Below are 14,788 nucleotides of genomic sequence, written 5' to 3'. Positions count from 1 at the left end.
AGGCACGTACAGAGTTGGTACAGACGAGGCCAACAAACTTAAACACTGTGATCTGATATTTTTAAAATCTTGGTTTGACCCTTGGCCTTCTTGGTCTACACCAAACTTTTCAAAATAAATTGTTTGTTCATCAGGAGTATGCAATAATGCATATAACATGGTGAGCTATTTAAAGCAGATTTAGTGACAAGGGTAAAATATTCCAGCAAGAATAAAATACAAGTGCTGAAGCTTAATGTTTTATGATGTGATTCTGGCATGAACTATAAATTTTCTAAGAACCTGCCAAAATATAATATGCTGTTTTGATTCATGGAATTGGAGATCTGAAATAAATATCACGATATTATTATACTTAGTCCTGTCTTCTGCCTCTGGCGGTTCAATATCTATACTATCCAGACTGATGGCTATTAAAAGGTACATTTTTTCTACATGAGCAAGATATTAATAGTAACTCCACAACCTCCTTGAAGCCTTTTTTAATGCTTTATCACCCTGAAAGTGATGACCAGTGGCTTTAGTTATCTCAAACTTTCTGTTCTGTGTTCAAAACTAATTTCTTCCCACCACATTAGAGATAGGATGGGGATGTCTCCGTATATACAGTAAATCTGAACATAATGTCCTTGATAGGTTCTTGGCAACTGCTATTTTAAGTGAAACAATGTATGACAAACAAAACTACTATTCCCCTCTTCAATGTTATAACAAAATGGGATTGAACAAAGGGACGTGATTGGAGGACCTGCTGTAAGGCATTTCACTCAAAGTCACAGTTTCCAAGGAGCTACTGACAACATGACATGAGGACTTACTGCACCTTGCTTATAATAAATATTCCCTAGGCCATATCATATCTCATATCTCTTTCCTTTTCCTCAAGATTCTTTTCATACTTATTTCCTATCCCCTTCTCTAGACATTATCCATTCTCCCCACATGCTTTTTAAAACTGCTGTATTTGAATTGCTGCTTAAAAAGGAAAAATCATTCTAACTCTTCTAAGCTATATTCTAATAGATTACGTATAGCTTACTAAGTATCCAATTTGAAAACCAACAACAGAAGAATAAAAGAATAGACTTGAAAAAGTTATCAGGAACATTCTAGAGTGGTCAGAATTCTTTTTTTTTTCCTACATGGTATGAGGATATGGGCAGAAGTGAATCATGTTAATAAAAAGTATATTTAAATAGCAATAGACATGTGTAAGGTATCTTAATATTTTCTTCCCATTAAAATATGATACATAAATCAGAGGTCTTATTGCGAAAGTGATAATCCAATTTTCTTTGACAGGATCAACTAAGCCTTAGTCTGCATTTCTGGAAGGCCCGTGTCTCACCAATCTCAGTGGGACTTCTGCCCAACTAAGACTTGCAATAATCAAAACTAAGTTTTCACCATGTAATAACTTTACCGTTTGGTTAATAGGATTCTTATGTTTGTTTGAACAAGTCATTTTTTTTATTATTGCACTTCCCTTGTTATATTTACTTTATGCATAAAAACAAAAACATGATCAGCAGAATTTGGTTGAGTAGTACACATCAAGTTTGTGACTAAACATGTTTTGTATAATACTGAGATACTGGCACTAGACAGCAGAGGGCACTGGCAACAAATGCCAACTCAAATATCATGAGTCACACAGGAAGGAAATAATCACTCAAAAGTGCCAATAACACTGCTATTAGTATAGTTGTGGATCAAAATACCTAAACTCTGTCTTTTATTATCAACTACCAGTTTACGCACTGTTATAAACATAAGATCTCCATTTACTCACCCCAATATAGAAAATAATACAACAGATGTAATAAAAAAAAAACTAAGTTAAGATTTAGAACAGGCTAATTCTAATAGGCTTATTTTGTGGCAGACATTGTGCTAGCTGCCTTATAGACATTATCTAATTTATTTCTCACAAAGAAATGCATGAGCTTGCTGCTGGTCTGGTTACAGAAGACACTGGCAAGGTCCTAAGTAGCAGGTTATGACTCAGCCACCAGACTACAAAACTTTTTGAAAGCCAAAACCATTTTGGTTTAGTTTACAATTAAAACCCAGTATCTAGTAATCTACCTCACAATAATTATTCAGGGGAACAAAGAAAAAAGAAGGAACACTAGATCTGATTCCAGTGCCACGCATCACATTTGCTTTTAGGACGCTATCAGTGAATATTTATTTGATTAGATTTTACAAGCCACTAGCTCCTGGCATTCTACTAGGCACCAGGTCTCAGAGATTTCATTATTTGAACTAATATTTTGCTTATTAAAGACTTACATTTTTTCCTGAGGTAGTGCTAGAAGGGAAGCAGTAAAGAAAAAAATAATAACAAAAATATATAAGAAAAAATAGATTCAACAATAAAAATATATATTTGAGAGTTTAGTTCTAGGTTTTCTTGTATAAAGAATTCACATTCAACAATAAGAAAATGCTTAGTTTCCTTAAATATAATATTAAAATTAAGTATAATAATTTTAGTAATGTTGGAAATATATCTTAATAGCTGAATAATCAAGTCTCTTTGTGAATAAGAAATATCAACTATGTAAATTGTATTATTTAAATATTCTTTAATTCATGAATATTTTCATGAAAAAATTTAATGTCAAAAATAATTATCACTGTATTAAATATGATTTTAAAATAACACCAATATTTATAACTATCCATAAAAATCTATAAAGATATACTTATATTAAACTGAAAGCTGATGAAATTAAAGTAGTATTTGCCACTTCAGTTCTGTCTAAATAAATCTTTTACTTACTCATCAGACATATACTGAGATTTTTATTATGTGTCAGCTAGGTGTTAAACTTTAAGAAATAGAAATCCCTAACAAAGAATCCCTACCCTCACTGCAGCAATCACTCTAAAATTAAATATTCTATATTACTTATGTACAGCATGCTCCTGGAAGGTTAAAAAAAATCCATTCTAATAAATCATTCAGAATACCTAATACCATGTCGTCATATAAAACAAAAGTAGCTTTAAAAAAACCTACTTTTCCTTCTTGCCAAAACAGCAACAAACCTTAATACTCTGTTCTACTTTACATACAAAAATCTTTATATATACTTTAAATTTCTTTTCTATTTCTTAACCTGTTTTATCTCGTACAGAGTGTACCCTCCTTGAGTTCAAAGAAGAAAGAATTAAAAAATACTTCTAATACAGTGGTTTACAACAGTAGCTAAGTATTAAAATCAGGGGACATTTTTAAAAATACAGATACTGGAGCCCCAAACTAGACCTCATAGACAAAGTCTTTGGTGATGGAGCCCAGGTACCTATAGTTTTGCAGAGCTCCATGGGCAATTCTCAAACTCAGCCAAAGTTGACAACCACAACTTTAAAGGCTTAATTAAACACAGGGGTTCCCAACCCCTGAGAGATGGACAGGTACTGGTCCCTGGCTTGTTAGGAACCAGGCCACACAACAGGAGGTGAGCAGCAGGCAAGCGAGCATTACCGCCTGAGCTTGGCCTCCTGTCAGATCAGCCGTGGCAGTAGATTCTCATAGGAGCGTGAACCCTATTTTGAACTGCACATGGGAGGGATCTAGGTTGTGTGCTCCTTATGATAATCTAACGATGATTTGAGGTAGAACAGTTTCATCCCAAAACCAAGCCCCCCGTGGAAAAACTGTCTTCGACGAAGCCAGTCTCTCGTGTCAAAAAGGCTGGAAACCGCTACCTAGGCAGAAAGGGTATACAAAGCTACCTGTAAGCAGAAAATGTTAAAGCCATATAGGACCTTAAAGATCATCTAATCGGCTCATTTTCTGAAGTATAAAGCTGAAGTTGTGAGGAGTTAAGTAAACTGTCCAAGGTCTAGTAAAGTCTACTGACATGCAGACTAGTATTTTTTCATTACTTCTCTTAGCTGATATTTTTGTCATGAGGTTACCTAAGAATCCCTGCTTAACAAATACATTCGCAGTACTGGCTTAGCATAGGACGCTGGCTACTCCAGTTGGGAGACAGAATACTAATTCTTGATTCTACCACAAACTTATCAATACCCTAAGCATTCATATCATAAATTCTCAGGGAAATGTGATTAAAATTAAAAAAAATAAAAATTAAAAAAAAAAAACACTACACTGTCTTGAACCTGAAATACCTCCTTTGGAAAAACAGTGATAAGAGTAACAAAAATGGAAAGTTGTTTTGATGTATGAATGAGCTGGATAATTATAATGCACCTAGAGCATATAATAGGCACTCAACAAATGTTACTTCCCTTCAACATGACACCACCCACACTGCTTTCCTTTTTGATTCTGCAATTAAAGTTACCTGTCCCTAGTACCTCACTTTAATCCTTTTCATATTGTTTCTCCTAACTGGCAAAGACTTTTGGCCTCTTCTCCTTGATTAATGCTCATCAGTTTCTTCAAAGCTAAGTTTAAAGATATAACTTCTTTGCTCTCTAGCCAGGGCATCTCTGAAAGAAAGGCAGCAGCCCCAGGCAGGGGCTTACAGATAAAACTCCCATCTCCCTGGGACAGAGAACCTGAGGAAGAGGCAGCTATGGGCGCAGCTTCTGCAAACTTAAACGTTCCTGCCTGGCAGCTCTGAAGACAGCAGCGGATCTCCCAGCACAGCGCTGGAGCTCTGCTAAGGTACAAACTGCCTCCTCAAGTGGGTCCTTGATCCCCGTGCCTCCTGACTGGGAGACACTTCTCAGCATGGGTCAAGACACCTCATACAGGAGACCTCCGGCTGCCATCTGGCAGATGCCACTCTAGGACAAAGCTTCCAGAGGAAGGAACAGGCAGCAATCTTTGCTGTTCTGCAGCCTCAGCTGGTGATACCCAGGCAAACAGGGTCTGGAGTAAACTTCCAGCAAACTCCAGCAGACCTGCAGCAGAGGGGCCTGACTGTTAGAAAGAAAATTAACAAACAGAAAAGAGTAACAGCAACATCAACAAAAAGGACGTCCACACAGAAACCCCATCAGAAGGTCACCAACATCAAAGAACAAATGTAGATAAATCCATGAAGATGAGGAAAAACCAGGCAAAAAGGCTGAAAATTCCAAAAACCAGAATGTCTCTTCTCCTCGAAAGGATCACAACTCCTGGCCAGCAAGGGAACAAAACTGGACAGAGAGTAAGTTTGAGGAATGACAGAAATAGGCTTCAGAAGGTGGGTACTAACAAACTCCTCTGAGGTAAAGAAGCATGTTCTAACCCAATGCAAGGAAGCTAAGAACCATGAAAAAACGTTAGAGGAATTGCTAACTAGAATAACCAGTTTAGAGAAGAACATAAATGACCTAATGGAGCTGAAAAACACAGCATGAGAACTTCGTGAAGCACACACACGTATCAATAGCTGAACTGATCAAGTGGAAAAAGGATATCAGAGATTGAAGATCAACTTAATGAAATAAGGCATGAAGACAAGATCAGGAAAAAAAAAAAAAAAAAGAATGAAAAGGAAAGAACAAAGCCTCCAAGAAATATGGGACTATATGAAAAGACCAAACCTACGTTTGATTGGTATACCTGAAAATGATGGGGAGAATAGAACCAAGTTGGAAAACACTCTTCAGGATATTATCCAGAAGAACTTCCCAACTTAGCAACAGAGGCCAATATTCAAATTCAAGAAATACAGAGAACACCTCAAAGAAACTCCTCGAGAAGAGCAATCCCAAGACACATAATTGTCAGATTCACCAAGGTTGAAATGAAGGAAAAAAGGTTAAGGGCAGCCAGAGACAAAGGTTGGGTTACCAACAAAGGGAAGTCCCTCAGACTAACAGCGGGTATATCTACACAAACCCTACAAGCAAGAAGACAGTGAGAACCAATATTCAACATTCTTAAAGAAAAGATTTTCAACCCAGAATTTCATATCCAACCAAATTAAGCTTCATAAGCAAAAAATAAATAAAAATCCTTTACAGACAAGCAAATGCTGAGAGATTTTGTCACCACCAGGCCTGCCTCACAAGAGCTCCCAAAGGAAGTACTAAATATGCAAAGGAAAAACAGGTACCAGCCACTGCAAAAACATACCAAATTATAAAGACCATCGACACTATGAAGAAACTGCATCAACTAATGGGCAAAATAACCAGCTAGCATCATAATGACAGGATCAAATTCACATATAACAATATTAACCTTAGGCCGGGCGCGGTGGCTCAAGCCTGTAATCCCAGCACTTTGGAAGGCTGAGACGGGCGGATCACAAGGTCAGGAGATCGAGACCATCCTGGCTAACACAGTGAAACCCTGTCTCTACTAAAAAATACAAAAAAAAAAAAAAAAAAACTAGCCGGGCGAGGTGGCGGGCACCTGTAGTCTCAGCTACTTGGGAGGCTGAGGCAGGAGAATGGCGTAAACCCGGGAGGTGGAGCTTGCAGTGAGCTGAGATCCGGCCACTGTACTCCACCCCGGGCGACAGAGCAAGACTCCGTCTCAAAAATATATATATATATATTAACCTTAAATGTAAATGGGCTAAATGCCACAATTAAAAGACAGAGACTGGAAAATTAGATAAAGAGTCAAGACCCATCGATATTCAGGAGTCCCATCTCACGTGCAAACACACACATAGGCTCAAAATAAAGGGATGAAGGAAGACTTACCAAGTAAATGGAAAGCTAAAAAAAGCAGGGGTTACAATCCTACTCTGTGATAAAACAGACTTTAAACCAACAAAGATCAACAGAGACAAAGAAGGGCATTACATAATGGCAAAGGGATCACTGCAACAAGACGAGTTAACTATCCTAAATATATATGCACCCAATACAGGAGCACCCAGATTCATAAAGCAAGTCCTTAGAGACCTACAAAGAAACTTAGATTCCCACAAAAAAACAGTGGGAGAGTTTAACACCTCATTGTCAATATTAGATCAATGAGACAAAAAATTAATAAGGATGTCCTGGACTTGAACTCAGCTCTGAACCAGGCAGACTCAATAGACATCTACAGAACACTCCACCCCAAATCAACAGAATATACATTCTTCTCAGCACCACATCGCACTTATTCTAAAATTGACCACATAATTAGAAGTAAAACACTCTTCAGCAAATGCAAAAGAACGGAAATCATAACAGTCTCTCAGACTACAATGCAATCAAATTAGAACTCAGGATTAAAAAACTCCCTCAAAACCACACAACTACGTGGAAACTGAACAACCTGCTCCTCTATGACTACTCAGTAAATAATGAAAGTAAGGCAGAGAACAAAGACACGACGTACCAGAATCTCTGGGACACAGCTAAAGGAGTGTGTAGAGGGAAATTTATGGCACCAAATGCCCACAGAAGATGTTGGAAAGATCTAAAATCAACACCTTAACATCACAATTAAAAGAACTAGAGAAGCAAAAGCTAACAAATTCAAAAGCAAGCAGAAGACAAGAAATAACTAATATCAGAGCAGAACTGAAGGAGATAGAGATACAAAAAATCCTTCAAAAAAATCAATGAATCCAGGAGGTGGTTTTTTGAAAAGATCAACTAAATAGATAGACCGCTAGCTAGACTAATAAAGAAAAAAGAGCAGAATCAAATAGACTCAATAAAAAATTAGATAAAGGGGATATTACCACCGATCCCACAGAAATACAAACTACCATTAGAGAATACTATCAACACCTCTATGCAAATAAACTAGAAAATCTAGAAGAAATGGATAAATTCCTGGACACATACACCCTCCCAAGACTAAACTAGGAAGAAGTCGAATCCCTGAACAGACCAATAACAAGATTTGAAATTGAGGCAGTAATTAATAGCCTACCACACAAAAACAGCCCAGGACCTGACAGCTTCACACCTGATTTCTACCAGAGGTACAAAGAGGAGCTGGTACCATTCCTTCTGAAACTATTCCGATCAATACAAAAAGTGGGACTCCTCCCCAACTCATTGTATGAGGCCAGCATCATCCTGATACCAAAACGTGGCAGACACACAACAAAAAAAAAGAAGTTTCAGGCCAATATCCCTGATGAACATCGATGCAAAAATCCTCAATAAAATACTGGCAGACCAAACCCAGCAGCACATCAAAAAGCTTATCCACCATGATCAAGTCAGCTTCATCTCTGGGATGCAAGGCTGGTTCAACACACGCAAATCAATAAACGTAATCCATCACATAAACAGAACCAATGGCAAAAACCACATGATTAACTCAATAGATGAAGAAAAGGCCTTCGATAAAATTCAACACCCTTTCATGCTAAAAACACTCAATAAACTAGGTATTGATGGATCATATCTCAAAATAATAAGAGCTATTTATGACAAACCCACAGACAATATCACACTAACTGGGCAAAAGCTGGAAGCATTCCCTTTGAAAACAGGCACAAGACAAGGATGCCCTCTCTCACCACTCCTATTCAACATAGTGTTGGAATTTCTGGCCAGGACAATCAGGCAAGAGAAAGAAATAAAGGGTAGTCAAATAGGAAGAGAGGAAGTCAAATTATCTCTGTGTGCAGATGACATAATTGTATATTTAGAAAACCCCATTGTCTCAGCCCAAAATCTCCTTAAGCTGATAGGCAACTTCAGCAAAGTCTCAGGATACAAAATCAACGTGCAAAAATCACATGCATTCCTACACATCGATAATAGACAAAGAGAATGCCAAATCTTGAGCAAACACCAATTCACAATTGCTACAAAGAGAACAAAATACCTAGGAATACAACTTACGAGGGATGTGAAGGACCTCTTGAAGGAGATCTACAAACCACTGCTCAAGGAAATAAGAGATGATACAAACAAACGGGAAAAACATTCCATGCTCATGGATAGGGAGAATCAGTATCATGAAAATGGCCATACTGCCCAAAGTAATTTATAGATTCAATGCTATCCCCATCAAGCTACCATTGACTTTCTTCACAGAATTAGAAAAAACTAAATTTCATATGGTGCCAAAAAAGAGTTCATATAGTCAAGAAAATCCTAAGCAAAAAGAACAAAACTGGAGGCATCAAACTACACTACACTGTCAGTACAACTACACTGACTTCAAACTGCACTACAAGGTCACAGTAATCAAAACAGCATGGTGCTGGTACCGAAACAAATATATAGGCCAATGGAACAGAACAGAGGCCTCAAAAATAATGTCACACATTTACAACTATCTGATCTTTGACAAACCTGACAAAAGCAAGCAATGGGAAAAGGATTCCCTATTTAATAAATGGTGTTGGGAAAACTGGCTGGCCATATGCAGAAAACTGAAACTGGATCCCTTCCTTACACCTTAAAGTCTAAGTAAATGAATTATTGTACATTGAGGGCAATTATATTGCATAGTAGAATCAATGAACTTTGGAGACAAGGGTTCAAATCCTAGCTCTCCAATTTCCTAGCTATTTGACCACAGGCAAAATGTTTAACTTTTCTAAGCCTCAGTTTACCTGTAAGATGACCAGTGTAATTTCTCCCTTGGAGAGTTAAGAGGAGGATTTTTAAAAGATAAAGTATCGCTCCTTTGCTTAAGACCTCCTATAATACATTACAACCTATAAAATAAGTTTTAAACACCTTCAAAGACTATCTTACTTTCAGAAAGGGGAAAATGTTCTCCCATTTCAAAATTTCTTCAAATATCCAAGCAGAAATGTCCAGTAAGTAGACAAAATACAGCATTAAAGCCAGAACAGGAAGGAGGAAACATGCAAAGTTTATTGTCATCATGCATCTGGATAAATTCGCTGAAAGACCGATATTTTTGGAATTTGGATATACCAACTTTTTTTCTCTTACCTGATACACTCGTCATGAGGTTACCTATGAATCCCTGCCTAACAAATATTTTTGCAGTACTGGCCTAGTACATTTTTTTTTAAAAGGCCTAGGACAAATAAATTAACCACTTGCTGCTTTCCTCCCTTAGCATATTATAAATTTTCCAATATTGATAAATATAATGATTTCACGTTGTGTTTTAAATAATCCCTTAAATTATTAACCTTTTAGTTTATATCCTACTCTCAAACAGATTATCTACCATTGTCCTAATACTAAAACACAGTTTAAATTTAACACAATCCAAGTGGAATCGGGACACTGGTTAGTTTCAGACTCAAGCTAAACAAAGTATTTCCACACTCTCCCAGACTTTTTCCTTTTTCCAAGTATTGATAGAATTATTTCCCCCATCAGAGAGTAAGCTCCTCTAAAGTCAGGAATCATGGCACCCATTTCCATAGCATTTAGCCCACCATCTCGGAAAATCTATGGCGTGTGTGTGTGTGTGTGTGTGTGTGTGTGTATTCAGTAATATCTTTGTTTTGTTTTGTCTCTTCTACTTCCAAAAATCAAATCATGAAATTAAAACTAATTAGTGGCCTATCCTAACTACCATTTAACAAATGCTTGCCACACATCACTCTGTACTTTTTAAACCATAAAATATTATTTTATCAACCCTAACATACCACAGACAAATTTCCTGAGAACCAAAAAAGTCAGTGGGGAAAAAAAGAAATTTCCTAATTTTAGAGACATTAAAATGTGAAGAATAGCAGATGGTAACTCTGAGGTGCCATTAATTAGAAGACACATTCCATTTTCAGAGCTCTTAAAATGTAAGAAAAATATGTGCATCTTATACTTTTAACCTCATTATAGAAACTGGAGGTCAGAGAGTGCTTAAACACTTTATCTGACAGTAATACTTGTTAACCAGGTTGGCCACATGGAACAACACCTAATAATTAGTAGAAAAATGGATCAAAAGCCAGCTATTTTAACTATTGCCTCCCCATTAAGTAAAATAAGTATATATCCAATGTGTTGATATCCTCAGATGATTACTTATACAACTGTGTTGCATACATTTCCCTAACCGTCCTATAAAAGAAGGTAAGTTCAACAGTTCATTGCCCACCCTATGAAAAAAAAATACAGTAATTAGTAAAATCTGAAATTCATTTTTAGACATTATAGGTAGATTACTATGTCTGACTATATTGCTGTAAGTTTTCTTTTTTCAAAATGACACCACATACTTCAATGTTTGAGAATACAAAGGGATCAATTAAGTCTTTCTGTATAGACAAAATATATGTTACAAATTATACCAAGGTGATTTGCCAATACAAAATTAAATATTTAGAGTATACATACTTTTCAAATGTTGGCACATTTCTGCCTAATGAGCAAATACATCAACCAATACATTTATAGTTATGAAGTAATACAATTTTATTTAACTCCTTAGATACTCACTTCTACTATTAAATATTTAGGTTTCTAAATTATAAATATTACATTAAATAACATCAAACTTAATTCAAGAATAGGGAATTGTAAGGGCTAGGCATGGTGGCTCATGCCTATAATGCCAGCACTTTGTGAGGCTGAGGCAGGAGGCAGGAGAATCGCTTGAGGCCAAGAGTTCAAGACCAGCCTAAGCAACATAGCAAAACTCCACCTCCCCAAAAATAGGGAGATCTGTATTTTAGCCTTAAGTACTTGCCAATAGAACAGAAAAAGGAACATAACAACGTGGTGTTACATTTGGCCTCAACCTAAATTTGTATTAGTAAAGGAGAAAATAAAGAAAGAGCAGACAGAGTGGTAATTAAGCTGGTAATAATTTTAAAATGAAAATTTATGTGAGGTGATAGAAAAATCTTTTAAAGGATTGACAGGAGCATTTTAAAAAGTCAAAACTTAGCATCTGCAGACAAAAATCCTCTCCAGCTTTCTTCTCCCTTTCCCTCTCCCTCTCCCTCTTTCTTCCCTTCTCTCCACGTGTGGTAAATTTCAACATTTCAAATTATTTTATCTTAAGAAATAAGTATCAGTCCCGTATAACACAAAATAGAAAGAAAGCAAAAGGTAAGGGGTTCTTTTTTCATTAAAAACATTTGTAGAAGTTACTAATAAAATGTCATTTTTTAAGAGTAAAGATATTTGATAACTAAAGGTAAAAAGACAGTAATTTGTTTTCAACCTAAGATCTGGTTCCAATATGACTATGAATTAAAATGGATTTGTTCAGGTACATTCAATATTATATATACCAGATATCTCTCTATTTCTTAGACAAAGCATCATAGATTTCATCACATTTGATATTCTAAAAATCACAAACTGTAAATTAACAACTAATAACTATATGAAAATTATCATCTTACTTCTCCATTTCTTAATGTTGTGATGGCTCCTCTTGCTACACCCATTCTGAATAGTGTTTCTGTGGCCTGTAAATTTAAAAAAAAAAAAAAACAGCAAAAATATATAATCTATAATCTCTCCTCAATTGTATATCCCACGCCCTAAATGTGAACAACATTCAAAACTATTATATATCCAGCAACTTCTAGGCAACCATCAATAAGTGGTATATGCCTATAGTCCTAGCTACTCAGGCAGGAGGATCACTTGAGTCCAGGAGTTCAAGGCTACAGTAAGCTATGATTGATACACTGCACTCTAGCCTAGATGACAGAGTGAAACCCTGTCTTAAAAAGAAAGAAAGAAAGAAAGAAAGAAAGAAAGAAAGAAAGAAAGAAAGAAAGAAAGAAAGAAAGAAAGAAAGAAAGAAAGAAAGAAAAGAAAAGAAAAGAGAAAAGAAATGCAACTAGAGAACTATCTACAAGGCACACTAAGAGCTAGAAGTTATAAATTATACCCCAGAAATATCATTATCACAATCTTTTAAGAGTTCAAACTTAATTGTTTCAAATGGTTATTTTGATAATCTGGTATTCTTCCAGGACTATAGTTTCAAATTAGTTTGCTTAGACAAGTTTAAACCTTAGTTTAATGAACAAAAATTAAGTTCAAATTTAGCATTTAAGTTCAATTTGGAAGTTATCATTTATTCTGAATTTAGTTTCCATTTGAATTTAGTTCAAATCACTTATCTGTTACTAAGATACAGAGAGGAGATGAAGTAATTTAGTAATGTCATATATTAAGTGACATTACTTAATTAACCCCAAAATAGTTATTGCTCGCTATACACTAACAATGAACAATCAGAAATGGAAATTAAGAAACAAATTCCATTTACAATAGCATCAAAAAAAATCCTAGGGAAAAATAAAACAAGGAAGTGAAAGACTTGTAATCTGAAAACAACAAAACATTGCTGAAAGAAATTGAAGAAGACACAAATAAATAAAAAGACATCCTGTGCTCATGGTTTGGAATACTTATTATTAAGATGACCATATAACCCAAAGCGATCTACAGATTCAATGCAATCCCTATTAAAATCCCAATGGCACATTTTGCAGAAATACAAAAACCCATCCTGAAATTCATATAGAACGTTAAGGGACCCCAAATAAACAAAACAATCTTGAAAAAAGAAGAAGAAAGTTGAAGGACTCACTTTCTGATTCAAAACTTAGTACAAACCTACAGTAATCAAAAATATTTGGTACTATCATAAAGATGGACATTTAAGACAATGGAATAGAACAGAGAACCCAAAAATAAATCCTTGCATATATGGTCAAATGATATTTGATCAGGATAATAAGACTATTGAGTGGGCAAAGGACAATCTTTTCAAAAGTACTTAAAAAAACTGGAAATCCATGAAGCTGTCCTCACAGGCTTAACAAGAATTTTGAATAGAAATATAGTTATAATTAAGCATAAATCAGCTGCACTTTGACCCACTTCCTTGTAAGCAAAAGTCTAGAAACAGTACATACTTTCCATTTGAATACCCATTGTTACTATAGATAGAATTTCTGACACTAGGGTTGTAAGACTTTTTTTAAAGATAGATAGCGTCTCTGACGTTAGAATCATAAGGCTTTTGCTTATTCAACATCTGGAATACTGAAGCAGATCCTGAATTCCAGTAGAATAGCGGACACCAACCAATTTAAAGATCCCCAAAGTGGAACCAAATCAGCATGAGAATACAGTTCCTTCATCTCCATGTCCCATGACCTCATCCTGCATTCTTGGACTAACCAACCATCTCCAAACTCCAGCACACCCTAAAAATCTTCAAACCTCTAGCCCCAAACTCCACGGGGAGATGGATTTAAGGTTTCCTCTCATCTCCTCAGTCAGTGGCCCTAAAATTAAACATCTGTCTCTGCTGCAATCTGGTGTCTTGGTGTACTGACTTGCTACACATACTGCGCAATGGACCTATTACAGTTATACATCCACAAATAAAAGAATGAAGTTAGACCTTTACCTCTACCATATACAAAAATCATCTCAAAATGGATCAAAGACATAAATTTAAGATCTAAAACTTTAAAACTCTTAAAAGAAAACATAAGGGAAAAGCTTTATGACATTAGATTTCACAACGATTTCTTGAATATGACAACGAAAGCACAAGCAACAAAACTAAAAATAGGCCGGGCGCAGTGGCTCACGCCTGTAATCCCAGCACTTTGGGAGGCTAAGGCGGGTGGATCACCTGAGTTCAGGAGTTCGAGACCAGCCTGGCCAATGTGGGTGAAACCCCATCTCTACTAAAAATACAAAAATTAGCCGGGCATCGTGGCACATGCTTGTAATCGCAGCTACCGGGGAGGCTGAGGCAAAAGAATCGCTTGAACCCGGGAGATGGAGGTTGCAGTGAGCCAAGATCGCACCACTGCACTCCAGCCTGGGCAACAAGAGCAAAACTCAGTCTCAAAATTAATAAATAAAAAAACAAACAAATTAAAATAGGTAACTGGATTTCACCAAAAATTAAAAACTTTAGTGTATCAAAGGACTCTATCGACAAAATTTAAAAACAACTCATGAAACAGAAAAC

The 14,788-nt window shown here is 36.1% G+C and overlaps 1 protein-coding gene and 1 long non-coding RNA gene across 7 annotated transcripts in view; one reads left to right on the top strand and one right to left on the bottom strand.

The window, feature by feature from the left end:
* Nucleotides 1–14,788, bottom strand: part of LOC105468879 (transmembrane protein 135) — a 348,642-nt gene that overhangs the window by 145,417 nt on the left and 188,437 nt on the right. For 5 of the 6 annotated variants that reach the window (XM_011719361.2, XM_011719356.3, XM_071075404.1 and 2 more), the window contains one exon: nt 12,180–12,245. The exons of the other annotated variant lie outside the window; for it this stretch is intronic. In XM_011719361.2, the coding sequence (XP_011717663.2) occupies nt 12,180–12,245 (66 nt within the window). The remainder of the gene's footprint in view (nt 1–12,179; nt 12,246–14,788) is intronic. 6 annotated transcript variants of the gene reach the window in all.
* The window catches only part of LOC105468875 (uncharacterized), a 72,443-nt gene that overhangs the window by 43,530 nt on the left and 14,125 nt on the right, over nt 1–14,788 (top strand). The window lies entirely within an intron of this gene.

This window comes from Macaca nemestrina, chromosome 12, assembly GCF_043159975.1.
Source record: "Macaca nemestrina isolate mMacNem1 chromosome 12, mMacNem.hap1, whole genome shotgun sequence".
NCBI classification, from domain to species: domain Eukaryota; kingdom Metazoa; phylum Chordata; class Mammalia; order Primates; family Cercopithecidae; genus Macaca; species Macaca nemestrina.
Note: the sequence above shows the minus strand (reverse complement) of the source record. Positions and strands in the feature narration are given on the sequence as shown.